Source organism: Chiloscyllium punctatum, chromosome 46 (genome assembly GCF_047496795.1).
Source record: "Chiloscyllium punctatum isolate Juve2018m chromosome 46, sChiPun1.3, whole genome shotgun sequence".
In the NCBI taxonomy this organism is placed as follows: domain Eukaryota; kingdom Metazoa; phylum Chordata; class Chondrichthyes; order Orectolobiformes; family Hemiscylliidae; genus Chiloscyllium; species Chiloscyllium punctatum.
Window position 1 is genome coordinate 58,234,710 of NC_092784.1, and position 16,072 is coordinate 58,250,781.

The 16,072-nt window shown below is 43.7% G+C and overlaps 1 protein-coding gene across 2 annotated transcripts; it reads left to right on the plus strand.

Annotated features, from left to right (window-relative positions):
- Positions 1-3,723: 3,723 nt before the first annotated feature.
- Positions 3,724-15,038, plus strand: ubl5 (ubiquitin like 5). 2 transcript variants are annotated; one of them, XM_072564348.1, is made up of 5 exons: positions 3,724-3,855; positions 9,045-9,111; positions 10,895-10,978; positions 11,781-11,818; positions 14,341-15,038. In XM_072564348.1, the coding sequence occupies exons 2-5, from the start codon at positions 9,056-9,058 to the stop codon at positions 14,382-14,384; spliced, it is 222 nt and encodes a 73-aa protein (XP_072420449.1). In that variant the 5' UTR covers positions 3,724-3,855; positions 9,045-9,055; the 3' UTR covers positions 14,385-15,038. The 2 variants fall into 2 exon arrangements, with proteins under 2 accessions (XP_072420449.1, XP_072420450.1); XM_072564349.1 differs by lacking the exon at positions 3,724-3,855 and adding an exon at positions 6,660-6,749.
- Positions 15,039-16,072: the final 1,034 nt, after the last annotated feature.

Here is a 16,072-nt window from a genome sequence, read left to right on the forward strand (position 1 = left end):
ACCTTAAGCTATCTCGATTTGGAGACGCCAGTGTTGAACTGGGGTGTACAAAGTTGAAAATCACACAACACCAGGTTATAGTCCAACAGGTTTATTTGGAAGCAATAGCTTTCAGAGCTATGCTCCTTCATCAGGTGGTTGTGGAGCCCAAGATGGGAGGACACAGAATTTATAGCAAAAGTGTACAGTGTGATGTAACTGAAATTATATATTGAAAAAGACCTGGAGCGTTTGTTAAGTCGCTCATCTTTTAGAGTGGGCATGTTGGTTTCAGTTCTTTCATTTGTAAATCCCAGAACTGAAAGTTGCATTCTCGAGTGAACTTTAACAATAGGTGCCATGTTGGCCTAGATAATGTACTGAAGGTGTGAGATGCTTTGTGTGAAGCTGCATGTGCAGCCTGATTCGAATCTAAAAAAGGGATTTACAGAATCTTACACATTCACATACAGGCACAAATACACACACAGACTCCTGCAGACCCATACACTCTCACAGACCTCTCTCATATGTTCAAATATACACTCCCACAATCATATACGCACACTGTCATACATGTATACCCCTTTACACTCACACTCACACACATACAAATACACACACTCATACCTACCCCCTTCCCCAGCGCGCGTGCGCGCGCACACACACACATATAAATTTGTGGGGTGAATTTGTACTTGCAGGATTACATTTTATTTTGCTCAGAAACTGCATGAATCCATGTAAGATTCTGTAAATGCTCATTCTAAAAGATGAGAGACTTAACAGACAATCCAGTTCTTCTTCAATATATAATTTCAGTTACACTGAAAGTTTTCATCACAGTGAAAAGTTTTACAATACATTCTGTGTCCTATGATCACAACCACCTGATGAAGGAGCAGTGCTTTGAAAGTTAGTGTTTCCAAATAAACCTGTGGACTACAACCTGGTGTTGTGTGATTTGAGAAGGTGACACAAAATAAATTCTAGGATTTACATATTAATAGACTGAAACTGCAACCCAATATAAAAGATGAAAGACCTAACTTTACTACACCTCCTCCACCCTGCCTCTTGTAAAAATGCTGTTCCTTATTCCCAATACCTCCGCCTCCGCCGCAAAAGCTCCCAGGAGGACCAAATGCACAATAGAACATTTCAGGTGGCCTCCTTCTTCAAAGACCACAATTTCCCCTCCCATGTGGTCAACGATGCCCTCCAGCGTATCTCCTCCACATACTTACCTCCTCCCTTGACCCCATCCCTCCAATCGCAATAGGGATAGAACCCCCCGGTCCTCACTTTCCAACCCACCAATCTCCGGATACATCGCATCATCCTCCACCATTTCTGCCACCTACAAATAGACCCCACCACCAGGGGTACATTTCCCTCCCCACCACTATCTGCATTCAGGAGAGACATTCCCCCGGGACTCCTTTGTTAGGTCCAATCACCCGACCAACCCACCCTCCACTCCTGGCACCTTCCCTAGCCGCTGCGAGAAGTGCAAAACCTGCACATGCACCTCCCCCCTCAACTCTGTCCAAGGCCCCACATCCAAAAGAGATTTATCCGTACTTCCACACACATCATCTAATATATCCGTTGCTGTTGATGTGGTCTCCTCTACATTGAGGAGACAGGACTCCAACATTTCAGAGAACATCTCTAGGACACACGAACAACCCCAACACCCTGTGATCGAACACTTCAATTCCCCCTCACACTCTGCCTAGGATATGCAATTCCTGAGCTTCTATAAACCAGTGTTGTGTGATTTTAAACTTTGACACAAGAAAAAATTGACATTAACTTTCTCTGTTCGGGATTAGTGGTGCTGGGAGAGCACAGCAGTTCAGGCAGCATCCAAGTAGCTTCGAAATCGACGTTTCGGGCAAAAGCCCTTCATCAGGAATAAAAGCTTTTTTTGAAGTGGGAGGATTCAAAGGAGAAATTGTTAAGGGTGAGGACCAGTTCGGCCAAAAGAATGAGAGTGTCGGTGGAAGGGTACTGTTGAGGACGTCTGGAGAGGAAAAAACAGAGTGCTTGGAGGCCCTGGTCATGGCGGATGGAGGTGTAGAAGGATTGGATGGTTTTTACCTCGTTGATATTAACTTTCTCTGTTCCACCGACTTGCCACCTTCCCAAACCACACCAGTTGAAAAAGCACAGCAGGTCAGGCAGCATCCGAGGAGCAGGAAAACTGATGTTTCGGGCAAAGGTGAAAGGTTTTCAGGTCTTGATGGAGGCCTTTTGCCTGAAACGTCGATTTTCCTGCTCCTCAAAAGCTGCCTGACCTGCTGTGCTTTTCCAGCACCACTCTAATCTTGAGCTTTATTTGGAAGCACTAGATTTCGAAACACTGCTTCTTCATCAGGTGGTTGTGAAGCAGGATCATAAGACAGAATTTACAGCAAAGGTTTACAGTGATACAATGATGCATAGAACAAATCTTAGTCGTTTAGTCTTTTATCTTTTAGAATTGATTTGCTGGTTTCGGTTCTTCAATATGTAAATCCCAGAATTTCTTTTAAGTCACATTCTCAAGATAATTTAAAGGTGCCGGTGTTAGACTGGGGTGGACAAAGTTAAAATTCACACAACACCAGGTTATAGTCCAACAGATTTATTTGTTTATTTCTGCTCCTTCATCAGGTGGTTGTGGAGCAGAGTCGTAAGACATGGAATTTATAGCAACAGGAGTGCAATGTCATGGAATGTAATATTAAATAAATTTAGCTTAGTCTTTCATCTTTTAGGATGATCATGTTAGTTTTGTTTCCTTCATATGTCAATCCCAGAACTTTTTTAAAGTCACATTCTCAAGATAGCTTTTTAACAATAGGTGTCATCTCAGATAATGCATTGAAGGTGTGAAGTTAGAGTCTCTCTTGTGTCCCAATGTTAGGTCAGACTGATTCTACTTCTAAAATGGGAGTTACAGAAACTTGCATGAATTTGCAATTTTTGTGCAAACTAAAATTGAAGCCCAGAGCGGGTCTGCGCTGTCTATCAGGGCCAATACAGGCTGTTGATTGGTGAAGAGGGCGGGACGACTGCTGTCCATCAGAACAAGTCCGTCTGTTGATTGGTGCGTAATGCGAGACGAGCGCTGTCCATCAGCGCGGCCTCAAATGTCGATTGGTGGAGAGGGCGGGACCACCGCCTTTCGTCGGAACTAGGCTGTTAATTGGTGGGGAGGGTGGGACGACCGTTGTCCATCAGAACAACACCGTCTGTTGATTGGTGAATAGGGCGGGACGAGCGCTGTCCATCAGAGCGGCCTCGAATGCCGATTGGTGGAGAGGGCGGGTTGGACAGGTTCCATCTGGGAGACCGTTCTGACAAAGTCGACTTGTCCAACCTCCTGACGCTTGCTATGTTCTTCCAGGCTCCTGCCTGTCCATCAGGGCGTCCGAGGCTGTCAATTGGCGGACAGAGCGGGACGACCCTGTCCATCAGGGCGATCCTGGCTGTCGATTGGCGAAGAACGCGGGACGACCGCTGTCCATCAGGGCATCGGAGGCTGTCGATTGGCGCAACTACCGCGGTCCCCAGTCTCAGGCCGTCGATTGGTGGAGAGAGCGCGTGACAACCGCTGTCCATCAGGGCGTCGTCGAAAGCCGATTGGTGGGGAGGGCGGGACGGCCGCGGTCCATCAAGGAGGCCTCGAACGTCGATTGGTGGGGAGAGCGGGACCGCCAGCTTCCATCCGGGTGACAGGGGCCGCCGATTGGTGGAGATGGCCGTCCGTCAGGCTCCCCCCCTCCCCCAAGGCGGGGCGTGGCGGTTGTTAAGGGGCGGAGCTGCGGCCTAGTGGCCGTTGCTGAGTGAGAGCGATCCTGTGTCGTGGTGAAGGGGGGTAAGGAGGTAAGTATCGATCTTCGTTGGAGTAAACACATCCCCCCTCTCATCGTTGGTGTGACTGTTCGTGTTTGTGAATAAACAGGGATTGAATAACCCACCCCCTTCTGGAACCTTCTCCGCCCGTCGTTATTAACACTTAAGTGTTTGTCTACTTTGGGGGCAGGCTGCTGTCGATTGTAGGCCCTCGATCCCCTCCCCCGGCCGGATTGGCGCTGAATCGGTTGTAATTGATGGATAGTTGGTGTGAAAGTTTGTCGCTCAATAGTAAAGGGCTACTTTGTGGCCCCGGTGGTAGTGACCCTGTCTCTGGGCCAGGAGATCTGGGTTCCAGGTTGTAGCCCTGGTGGTAGTGACCCTGTCTCTGGGCCAGGAGATCTGGGTTCCAAGTTGTGTCCCTGTCTCTGGGCCAGGAGATCTGGGTTCCAAGTTGTGTCCCTGTCTCTGGGCCAGGAGATCTGGGTTCCAAGTTGTAGCCCTGGTGGTAGTGACCCTGTCTCTGGGCCAGGAGATCTGGGTTCCAAGTTGTAGCCCTGGTGGTAGTGACCCTGTCTCTGGGCCAGGAGATCTGGGTTCCAAGTTGTAGCCCTGGTGGTAGTGACCCTGTCTCTGGGCCAGGAGATCTGGGTTCCAGGTTGTAGCCCTGGTGGTAGTGACCCTGTCTCTGGGCCAGGAGATCTGGGTTCCAAGTTGCAGCCCCGGTGGTAGTGACCCTGTCTCTGGGCCAGGAGATCTGGGTTCCAAGTTGTAGCCCTGGTGGTAGTGACCCTGTCTCTGGGCCAGGAGATCTGGGTTCCAAGTTGTAGCCCTGGTGGTAGTGACCCTGTCTCTGGGCCAGGAGATCTGGGTTCCAAGTTGTAGCCCTGGTGGTAGTGACACTGTCTCTGGGCCAGGAGATCTGGGTTCCAAGTTGGAGCCCAGGTGGTAGTGTCCCTGTCTCTGGGCCAGGAGATCTGGGTTCCAAGTTGCAGCTTGCTCCTGGAGTATTGAGATGTACAGCACAGAAACAGGCCCTTCAGCCCAACTTGTCTGTGCTGACCAATATCCTAAATTAATATAGTCCCATTTGGCCCATATCCCTCCAAACCCTTCCTATTCATGTACCCATCCAGATGCCTCTTAATTGTACTAGCCTCCACCACTTCCTCTGGCAGCCCATTCCATACACATAACACCCTGTGTGTGAAAAAGTTGCCCCTTAGGTCTCTCTTATATCTTTCCCCTCTCACCCTAAACCTATGCCCTTTAGTTCTGGACTCCCTGACCCCACCTTGTGTATCTATTCTATCCATGCCACTCACGATTTTATAAAGTTAAAAATCACACAACACCACGTTGTAATCCAACAAGTTTAATTGGAAGCACACTAGCTTTCGGAGCGACGCTCCTTCATCAGGTGATTGTCACTCCGAAAGCTAGTGTGCTTCCAATTAAACCTGTTGGACTATAACCTGGTGTTGTGTGATTTTTAACTTTGTACACCCCAGTCCAACACCGGCATCTCCAAATCATGATTTTATAAATCTCTTGTAAGGTCACCCCTCAGTCTCTGACGCTCCAGGGAAAACAGCCCCCAGCCGATTCAGCCTCTCCCTGTAGCTCAAAGCCTTCAACTGCAGCGACATCCTTGTCAATCTTTTCTGCACCCTCTCAAGTTTAACAACATCCTTCCTATAGCACAGAAGCATTGTCTGAACTGGTTCATTGGAAAATATCCCATCTTTTTTGAGAGGTATGTGAAAAGATGTCTGAGCAGGTTGATTAAAACCATATCCAGTGCTCAAACACAAATGATGAATTTATGGTGGTAGTGTCCCTATCTCTGAGCTAGAACCTCTGTGTTCAAGCCCCACCTGTACATGTCATCATTAAAAACTAGAGGGTCTCTGCAAGATTTGGGTAGTATCTGTGGGGAGAGAGAGAAACAGAAGTAATGTTTCCAGCTCTGTGAGATTCATCTTCAGGATACAAAATCTTATAAAGTCATAGAGCATGGAAACTGACCGTTCAGTCCAACCAGTCCATGCCAGCCATAAGTCCAACTAAACTAGCCCCATCTTCCTGTGCTTGGTCCATATCCCTCCAAACATTCGTATCTAAATGTTTTTTAAATGTTGTAACTGTACCTTTATTCTGCACTTCTGAAAGTTCATTACGCTTATGAACCACTGTGTAAAACAGTTGCCCCTTGTCATCTATAAATCTTTCTCCTCTCAGCTTAAAGACTGGCCCCTAATCTTGAAATCCCCACCCCAGCAAAAAGATCCTAGTCATTCACCTTTTCTATGCCCTCATAATTTTGTAAAGCTCTGCAAGGTCACCCCTCAATCCCCCTCTCCTATTCATATACTGTCCAAATGCCTTTTAAATGGTGTAACTGCACCTGTTTCTACCACTTTCTTTAGCAGTTCATTCCACACACAAGCCACCCTCTGTGTGGAAAAAGTTGCCCCTCATGTCCCTTTTGAATCTTTCTCCTCGCACCCTAAAAATGTGCCACCTAGTTTTGAACTCCTTTACCCAAGGCCAAAAACCTTTGTTCTTTACCTTACCAATGCCCTTCATGATTTTATCAGTCTCTATAAAGTCATTTGTCAACCACCTAAACTTGAGTAAAAAAGTCCCAACCTATCCAGCCTCTCGATGTAACTCAAACCCTCTGTTCCTGGCAACATCCTGATAAATCTTTTCTGAACCCTCACTAGTTTAATAATATCTTCCTATAACAGAATGACCAGAACTGGACACAATACTCCAGAAGAGGCCTCACCAACATCTTGTAGAACCTGAACATGACATCACAACTCCTAGACTCCCAAGGTCTGAGCAATGAAGACAAGCATGCTTAACACCTTCTGAACCAACCCTATCTACATGCGATGCAAACTACAAAGAATTAGGTACTTCAGCCCTCTAGGTCTCTTTGTTCTACTGCACTATTCAAGGCCCTACTTTTAATTGTTTAAGTCCCCACCTTGTTTGTTTTGCCAAAATGCAAAACTTTGCATTTATCTAAAGTAGACTCCATCTGCCACTCCTCTGCCCATTGACCCAGTTGATCAAGATCTGTTTGTAATCTTGGATATCCTTCTTCACTGTCTACTATACCGCCAATTTTGGTGTCATCCACAAACTTACTAAACATGCCTGCTATATTCACAACTAAGTCATCTATATAAATGACAGACAAACAAACAAAAGAGACCCAACACTGATCCCTGTTGAACACCACTGGTAACAGATTGCCAGTGTGGAAAAACCATTCCCCTCCGCCACACTGTCTTCTGCCATCCATTCAATTTTGTATCCAATTGGCAAGTTCACCCTGAATCCTATTTGATCTAACTATTTTTTTTCTAATTAGTCGACCATGAAACTTTGTCAAAGTAAATAAGGTCCACCACTCTGCCCTCCTCGATCTTCTTGGTTACTTCCTCAAAACACTCAATCTTTAAGTTTGTGAAAATAATTTCCCTCCCACAAAACCATGCTGGCTATCCCAAACAGTGTCAGGGACCCAGGTGACTGTATGTGTTGAGTTTGAACATTCTCCCCATGCCCATGTGGGTTCCCTCCTACAGTCCAGAGATGAGCAGGTTAGGTGGATTGGCCATGCTCAATTGCCCATAGTGTCCAGGGATGTGTAGGTTAGGTGGATTAGCCATGGGAAATGTAGGCTTACGAGGATAGAGTATGGAGGTGAGTCTGTAGGGGATGTTATTGGGAGAATCGGTGTGAACTTGCTGGGCTGAGTGGTCTGTTTCCATTCTAGGGATTCTATGATTCAGTGAAGGGAAGCATGCTAAATGTCGTCTTTACCATCCTGTCTACGTGTGATGCCAATTTCAAAGAATTATCTGGCGGAACCTGTAGATCTGTCTTCTATAACATTACCCAGAGCCCTACCATTAATTGTGTAGGGCAAGCCCTTGTTTGTTTTACCAAAGTACAATACCTTGTATTTATCCATGGTAGCTCCGTGGTTAGCACTGCTGCCTCAGTGCCAGGAATTCTGGTTTGATTTCAGCTCTGTGTATAGTTTCCATGTTCTCGCAGTGTCTGCTCGGGTTTCCTCCCACAGTCTTAAGATGTGCAGGTTAGGTGGATTGACTGTTTTAAAATGCCCATCGTATTGAAGGAAGTGCAGGGTTACAGGGATGGGTTTAGGTAGGATGCTCTTCAGAGATTTGGTGTGGACTTGATGGGCTGAATGGCCTGCTTTCACACAGTAGAGACTCCACTCTATCTGCTGCCACTCAGCCCATTTAAAAAGGCTGTAAATGAAGGTGTGAAAAGGAGAAATAGTAGGTAATGCTCTAAAGAGCAAAGCCAACGAGACAAACCTACTCCAACTGTAAGGAAAGGAGTTTGGATAAGAGAAGAAGGATGGTGAAAGTGTTGAGGGAAGGAGGAGGGATGGAGAGAGTGAATGAGGAGGCCAGGAGGGGGCAATGTGTAGGAGGTGGAGTGGGCTAAGGGAAGAAAGGGGATGAGGGAGGAGGAGGGGGAAGGGGAAGGGAGAGACTTGGGAGTTCGTGGAAGCCGTGAGGGTTTGAGGGAAGATAGCGAAAGATGGTGTGGGAATGCAATGGAATGGTGAGGGGAAATGGTTCTGAGGTGGGAGGAAAGTGAGGCAAAAGGGGTTCAGGGGAACGGGTGGAGATGTAGGGGAAGGTATTGGGGTGGGGGTGTAGGAAAAGGTAGGAGGGTGAAAGGAGGTGCACTCTGGGGTTCATTATAGTGGCTAAAATTAGTGGTTCTCAATTATTTGTTTAAATTTGTTTGTTTTGGGACTTGACTGAGTAAAGCAAATTATAGCATATAGAAATATGATTATTCATTCCTGTATTCCAAATTGGACTTGACTTCAAAATGTGGATGTCCTTCAATTCTGAGAGCATTCTTGAATGATCCTGAAACAGGAGGAGACCATTTGGGCTACTGTATATATGCTGGTTCTTTTTAAGTACAATTTACTTTCCCTCCAAATTTACCCAATTCTCTTTCAAATGTCATTTTGAATCTGCTTCATCCAAGGTTTCAGGCAGCATACACTAGGTCAAGATGCTTTTGTTTTCTTAACCACTTTTTAAAATGTATATGTTTTATAGTAATTCTGTGGAATACAGGTTAGAGCAAGCTTGACTATTGAGTTTTCTTTTAACTGCATCTTTTGTTTTTCCTTCCTTCCTAAGAATTCCTCAAAATGATTGAGATAGTTTGCAATGATCGTTTAGGGAAAAAAGTTCGAGTGAAGTGCAAGTATCCTTTTAAAATCGGTAATAAAAATTTTTGCTGACTTTTTAAACCAGAATGTTACCTCTTATTGGTTGTGAACTATATTGGTTGTGAACTCATTGAGCACTCTTCTGTTGGTCTTGCTGTTGCTAACACACTGAAGATAGTTTGAGGTGGCTGAACTATAGCTTATGGCAGTGTCATCTGTATCATTGTCTACGGGTTGAGATGGCAGTACAGCAGCTCAGTGGTTAGCACTGCAGCCTCACAGCACTAGAGACCGGGGTTTGATTCCACCGTCAGACAACTGTCTGTGTGGAGTTTGCAAGTTCTCCCCAAGACTCTGTGGGTTTCCTCGGTGTGGTCCAGTTTCTCCCCACAATCCAAAGCTGTACAGGTTAGGTGGATTGGACATGCTAAATCACCCACAAAATCCACGGAGGTGCAAGCTAGGTGAATTAGTCATGGGTAATGTGGGGTTAAAGGGATAGGGTAAGGAGGTGGGTTGCTCTTCAGAGGCTTGGTGTGGGTTTGATTGGTTAAATGGCCTGCTTCTACACTATAGGATTCTTTGATTCTCTGTGTTCGAGCCTTTTGTAGCATTTTGAGGCTCCACTGTGTGCAGCCAAAACAAAAAGTAGAATGCTTTTGCCTTGTGTTAAGAAAGGCCTAAATTGGAATGTGAATCAGTTTTTGCTCTTGCTGATTAGAAGGATTTGTTAAAAATTACCCAAGATACTGTTATATGGTGAGTCTACAGTAAAAATAGGTAGCCTTGTGTTTATTGTTTTGGAAAACAAAGTTGTGAATGTTGGAAATCCAAAGTTTCACTGTAGTTTATTTTCCCCTAGGTCTCAGTAACATTTTTAAAGGCAATTAGCAGTGCAGCAATGATTATTTTGTGTTCTGATTGAATGGGAGTATTGTATTAACATTCACAAACTTGTATGCTTCGTTGTAACCTGTTTGAAGGTCCTTCAACATATTGTCTAGCTATCACCATTGTTAACAGCTAACCCAAGAATGCAACTTTTTTTTTTAAAAAAGGGTTTTGTGATTGACACAGGAAAGAAGTGAAGCTATCACTGTATTCTAATTCTTCAATATATAATTTCAGTTACATCACACTGCAAATTTTTGCAATAAAGTCTGTGTTACGATCGAGCCCTCCACAATCACCTGAAGAAGGAGCGTCGCTCTGAAAGCTAGTGTGCTTTCAATTAAACCTGTTGGGCTATAACCTGGTGTTGTGTGATTTTTTTTTTTAACTTTGTACACCCCAGTCCAACACCGGCATCTCTGAATCATGACTATATTAAAAGCTGTCAGGGAAGGCAATGCACCATATTAACAGAATGTGGCTAGGGCTGGTCTACTGAGGTAGGAATGGAAATCTGATTTGTAGAGATTTACACTTGGAGTTTTAGGCAAGATTGACACTGTTTGAGTACTTTAAGGAAGCTGACAAGGTAGATTTGACTGCAGAATGGGTAATGAGGGCTGCTTTGCAATATTAAAGGCAGCAGGTAAGGTATTAGTATATATGTTAACTCTCATCACAAATTATAACTAAAGAATGTATGTACTAACCATTTTTCTTTAATAAATAGCCCATGTGGCTTATGTAAGCTAAAATAGGAAGGCTTTGGCAACTACTCTTATGTAGAACTGTATTGACCACCACCCTTTGTTTCTAAGTAAAATAGCAAGCACAGGCTACATAAGCTGTAAAAATAGGTGGGAAAGTCTCGCACGTTTGTGTTTTTTTTGTTCTGTTTGTGTTCTCCTTAACATTTCTCCCTTCTAGTCCTGATGATACCATAAAAGATCTGAAGAAACTGATAGCTGCACAGACAGGAACAAAATGGAACAAGCTCGTCTTAAAAAAATGGTTTGTTTTCTTGTGTGACTGTGAAATACTGATTTCTCGAATTGCATGGCATTTGCAGCACGTGCACATAGATCTATTCTCTGGATTAGCCTCCTCTCATTGCTTCAATTAACCATATTAACATTATTCTGTTGGATGTGCATGTTGATGGTATTTGTTGCCCGTCTGTTTGCTTCTGCCAATTCCGAGGACATCTTGAGTTGACCATATTTCTGCGGTCTGGAGTCCCATGTAGGACAGACTAGACAAGGACAAGATGTCCTTCCCTATAGGCCATTAATGAGCGAGATAAATCTTCATGACGTTTAGCAGTGGCTTGATTTTCTTTTTAATTCTAGTTTTTTATTGAATTCAGATTTTATCCTCCATCGCCTCCCCAGAACATTAGCATGTCCAGTGATGTTAAAAAAAATACAAATGCCTCCTCATATCCTCCCATTCCTTTCTAGAATGGGAGCTTTTCTAGAATGCTAACTTTATTTTGAGTCAGTGTTTTTATTAAATGTGGCAAAGGTGAGGACTGCAGATTCTGGAAACCAGTGTTTAGACCAGTGGTGCTGGAAAAGCACAGCAGATCAGGCAGCATCCAAGGAGCAGGAAAATCGACGTTTCGGCCAAACGCCCTTCATCAGGAATATTTTTATTAAATGTGTCTTGCTAGAAAAAGCTCGTTCACTGATTTGGAACCATTTGCAGCATTTTATCCCTTGTGTTGAAATTCAAACCGTTGTCTTGTTATGGTCCAAAGAGGCTTCATTTCAATTGTTGCTTCTAATTTTAACTTTTTATTTTTCCATTCCAGGTATACTATTTTCAAGAATCACGTTCAGTTACAAGATTGTATCTTTTTGTTGTCATAACTCTGATAATGGCTTTTTGACATGATTGGAGACAGAAAGGGTATGAGAGAAACATTGTAAAATATTCACACACTCATGATAACACCCTGTTCTAACTTCTATAAGCTTGTTCTCAACGCAAAGGAAAATGTCAAAAATGGATGTTTTTTTTCAACTGGAGGCCAAGGAACCCTGTCTAAAGACTGATCTCCGCACAGATGTAGGAGAGATACGTACTGATAAGTACTGTTGAAGACTTTAGTGGTCGTGCATGCATGATCACTGAGCAGAAGAGGCTTTCCCATGCCTGGTGCCCACTCGACTATTCGATAGGTCATGGCTGGTCAGGTTGGGCTCCCAGCACCACTTTGCTGTCTATTACCTATAACTCCTGTGAAGCAAGAATCTGCAAAACTCAGACTTGGAAATATTTGGCAATCCTGCCTCCACTACTGCCTGAAAAGAAGTCCATATATTGCATTGGCAAATTATTCTCCCATCCGCTGCAGGGTGATCATGAGTTTAAGGAAGAATGTCCCACCCCCAAAATTTTGTATGAGGACAAAAAGTATCATCCAAACAAACTGCTGCTTGATTTAACTGCAGACTCAAAACTTAGTGATGAACTTTTCGAGTAGTAGCTTTCTTTTTAATTCGTTCACAGGTGAGGACATCGCTGGCCAGGCCATCTGTAATTTGCCCAGAGGGCAATTGAGAGTCAACCACATTGCTATGGGTCTGGAGTCCTATGTAGGCCAGACCAGATAAGGATGGCAATTTCCTTCCTTAAGAACATTACTGAACCAGATGGGTTTTTCCAGGCGTCAGCAATAGATTCATCGTCATCATTAGACTTGCAATTCCAGATTTACATTGAATTCAAATTCTGCCATCTGTCATGCCAGGACCCACATCCCCACATCCCTAGAACATTGTCTGAATTAACAGTCCAGCGATAATACCCCAAGACCATCGCATCCCCTAGTGTTCCAGCGCACAGATGTTTTACTTTGTTCTCTCCACTGTTATTTTATGGATATATTTTGCATCAGACTTCACTTGTTTGCATGAATAATGCAACTTTTTCAAAATTATTTGCTAATCATTGAGCCAATTCCCCACATCTTGAGATGGTTGTAATAATTCAGGATCTTCTACAGCCCTAACAATGTGCAAGTAGTTTGTATACAGTCAGTTCTGTTATAACGTGTGTTTCTTCAACGCAATTTGGCTATAATGCGATTGACCGTTATTTGTAGAGCATACACTTTCCTTACCTGTTTGGCTTGAACATGATTCCGGCCCAGTTAGTTTAAATGGTGCTACTATTATGTGATTTTTCTTATAACGCTGGATCGAGTGGGAATGGAATTGTCGTCTTATATCAGAACAGACTGTAATCTGAAAATCTTTTTAAACTGGTTATTAATACCAGTAAGAGGTAATACCGTTCCTAATGTCGATCCTTGTGGAACACTGGTTGGGAAGCCACTTTCAAAGTATATTGAGACCAGTTTACAACTTAAATTCTGTTTTCCATTTGAAGGCTAAAATTATAACTAATGCAATCCTCTGAGGAAGCTTCTTGATCTTTATGAAGAATGTTTTGGAACTCCAAGCTGATTCTGCCTACCAGGTTAGCAGCATTCACTGAATTCTCCAAAAAGTTATCAACTTCTTTGTGTCAGATTTGGATTTTTTTTTCTTGCCTTTAAGAAACTGATCCAATTTCTTGGTTATAGAGTTATAGAGATGTACAGCATGGAAACAGACCCTTTGGTCCAACCCATCCATGCCAACCAGATATCCCAACCCAATCTAGTCCCACCTGCCAGCACCCGGCCCATATCCCTCCACACCCTTCCTATTCATATACCCATCCAAATGCCTCTTAAATGTTGCAATTGTACCAGCCTCCACCACTTCCTCTGGCAGCTCATTCCATTCACGTACCACCCTCTGTGTGGAAAAAGTTGCCCCTTAGGTCTCTCTTATATCTTTCCCCTCTAAACCTATGCCCTCTAGTTCTGGACTCCCTGACCCCAGGGGAAAGACTTTGTCTATTTATCCTATCCATGTCCCTCATTAATTTTGTAAACCTCTAGAAGGTCACCCCTCAGCCTCCAACGCTCCAGGGAAAACAGCCCCAGGAGCGTCAGAGACTGAGGGGTGACCTTATAGAGGTTTACAAAATTGAGGGGCATAGATAGGATAAATAGACAAAGTCTTTTCCCTGGGGTCGGGGAGTCCAGAACTAGAGGGCATAGATTGAGGGTGAGAGGGGAAAGATCTACTATTTAAAATAACAATCCAGTTCAGTGATTCTTGATATTGGTGTTGAAATAGGGGGTCAATAGCACAACATGTTGCAGTCTGTGAGGATCTTGTGGCGCAGTGGTACTGTCTGGGTTCAACTCACTCCAGTGCCAGATGTGTTATAACCTGTCCAAACAGGTGGTTGAAAAATGTTTATTGTAGTCTGGGCATTCTCAGTCTTTATGCCCTTAACCAGACTGCTTTCAGATGAGATCCACGATGGAATGAACTTGGAGCTGTACTACCAGTAAACAATGATGCACTCTGAAGTGGACAAGCTTATCATCAGCCATCCGCACCATTCTGATTTGTATGTTTTACTGACCAATGTCACCTTTGGTTTTTTTTCTTGCTTTTTTTTGTTTCAGAGCAGTTTTAATTTCTGGTTTCTTGTCCATGTCCAAGCTGAGATTTTTAATGTGTAAAATTATAGTTGGCTAAAGTTGTGTATATGCTTCAATGATGTCTTTCTCTTTAACCCTTGCCAGATTAGCATAGCAGTGTTTGTACTTCCCACCAGCAGACCTGGTAACCTTTCCAATCTGCAGCCTGTTCAACCACTGTACTTCGAAATCCCTGCCAATTTGTAACTGTATGGAGAAAGACCAGATGTGCAAGGTGTTGAAAGTGCTAACTGTGTTAGTGAGGTGATGGACCTTGGTAAACTATCAAAGTGTTGTCTTTTAGGGTTAACCTCTAGGAGAAATTCGAAGGAAAATACAAAATACTTGCCTTTCTCATTTGTTTTTGTGGAAGAAGTTTCACTGAGCTTGCTGGTGGCAGGCATGATATTAACAATCTTCAAAAGTTCTTGGTTGTTATGAACCAGGCTGTTGAAGAGAACTATGTTGTTATATGCACTCAAATTGGTTTAAATAAAACTAAAATCTGGAGATTTGCTTCAATATATCTTGTTTTCTTTTTCATCTGTCTTTGGCTGGAATTAATGAGCACAAGACCCAGCTGATATTGGGTATATCAGGAAACTCTGAAGACAGCTAATGCTAATTTTTTTTTAGTCATGTGATGTCAATGACACTGGTCAGGCCAGCATTTATTCCATCTTCCTAGCTGCCCTTGAAGTTGAAGCTGAGATGCTGCCTTGAACTGCTACAATCCATCTGATTAACTAGAAATAAAGAAGTATTAATCAACTCATCTGTTTTTTTTTTACATGGTTGAAAGTTGTTCTACTGATTTTGGAGAACTTTATTTCCTCTACTGTCTTTCAGTTTGTGAGTGTCCTCCCTCCATCACCAGTATGCAAGATCACTGTAGCACCTCAACAAGGTTTCTTTTGATAATACTTTCCAAATCTTCACACTCCTCCATCAAGAAGGCCAGGGTGATTCTTGTACACCTGTAACTTCATCTTGAGCTAAGCTTCATCCTGGACTGAACTCATATGAACTCCCCAGTGCTTAAAGCCATTTCCCTGAGTTGAACATACTCTATTGGCCTTTATCCCTGATGACACTTGGCATCAGAAGGAGAATTCCAGATTATGGAACATTCCTGCTGCTCGTTTAGTAGTCAGACAGCAATTCTTTTTGCAAAGCTTTCAGGGAAGACCTTGGAGAGGTATAAGGAGGACAGTGGTGTATGGTGTCGAGTGTGGATTCATCTTTTCTGTCCTCTTTGCCCCTTGGTGCTTCTGTTTAAGAAATTGCACTATTTCAACTGCAAATGCTCAGTGCAAGGAGCAATTCACTTAAGCAGCTGGGTGGTCAGTTAACTGATTTTGACATCCCAACCTTTTGAGTGAAAGGCTGAAAAGCATTCCAAGTTGTAGGGACTAGCTGTGTTGCTCTTGCTGGTAGCTGATGTAAGGTCCTCTGTGCTGTAGCAACAATGATTTGAGAGCAGGACTGCTTTTTCTTTCCCTAGTCAGGCATTTCTCCATCTCTGAAGTAAAAACAATGACTGCAGATGCTGGAAA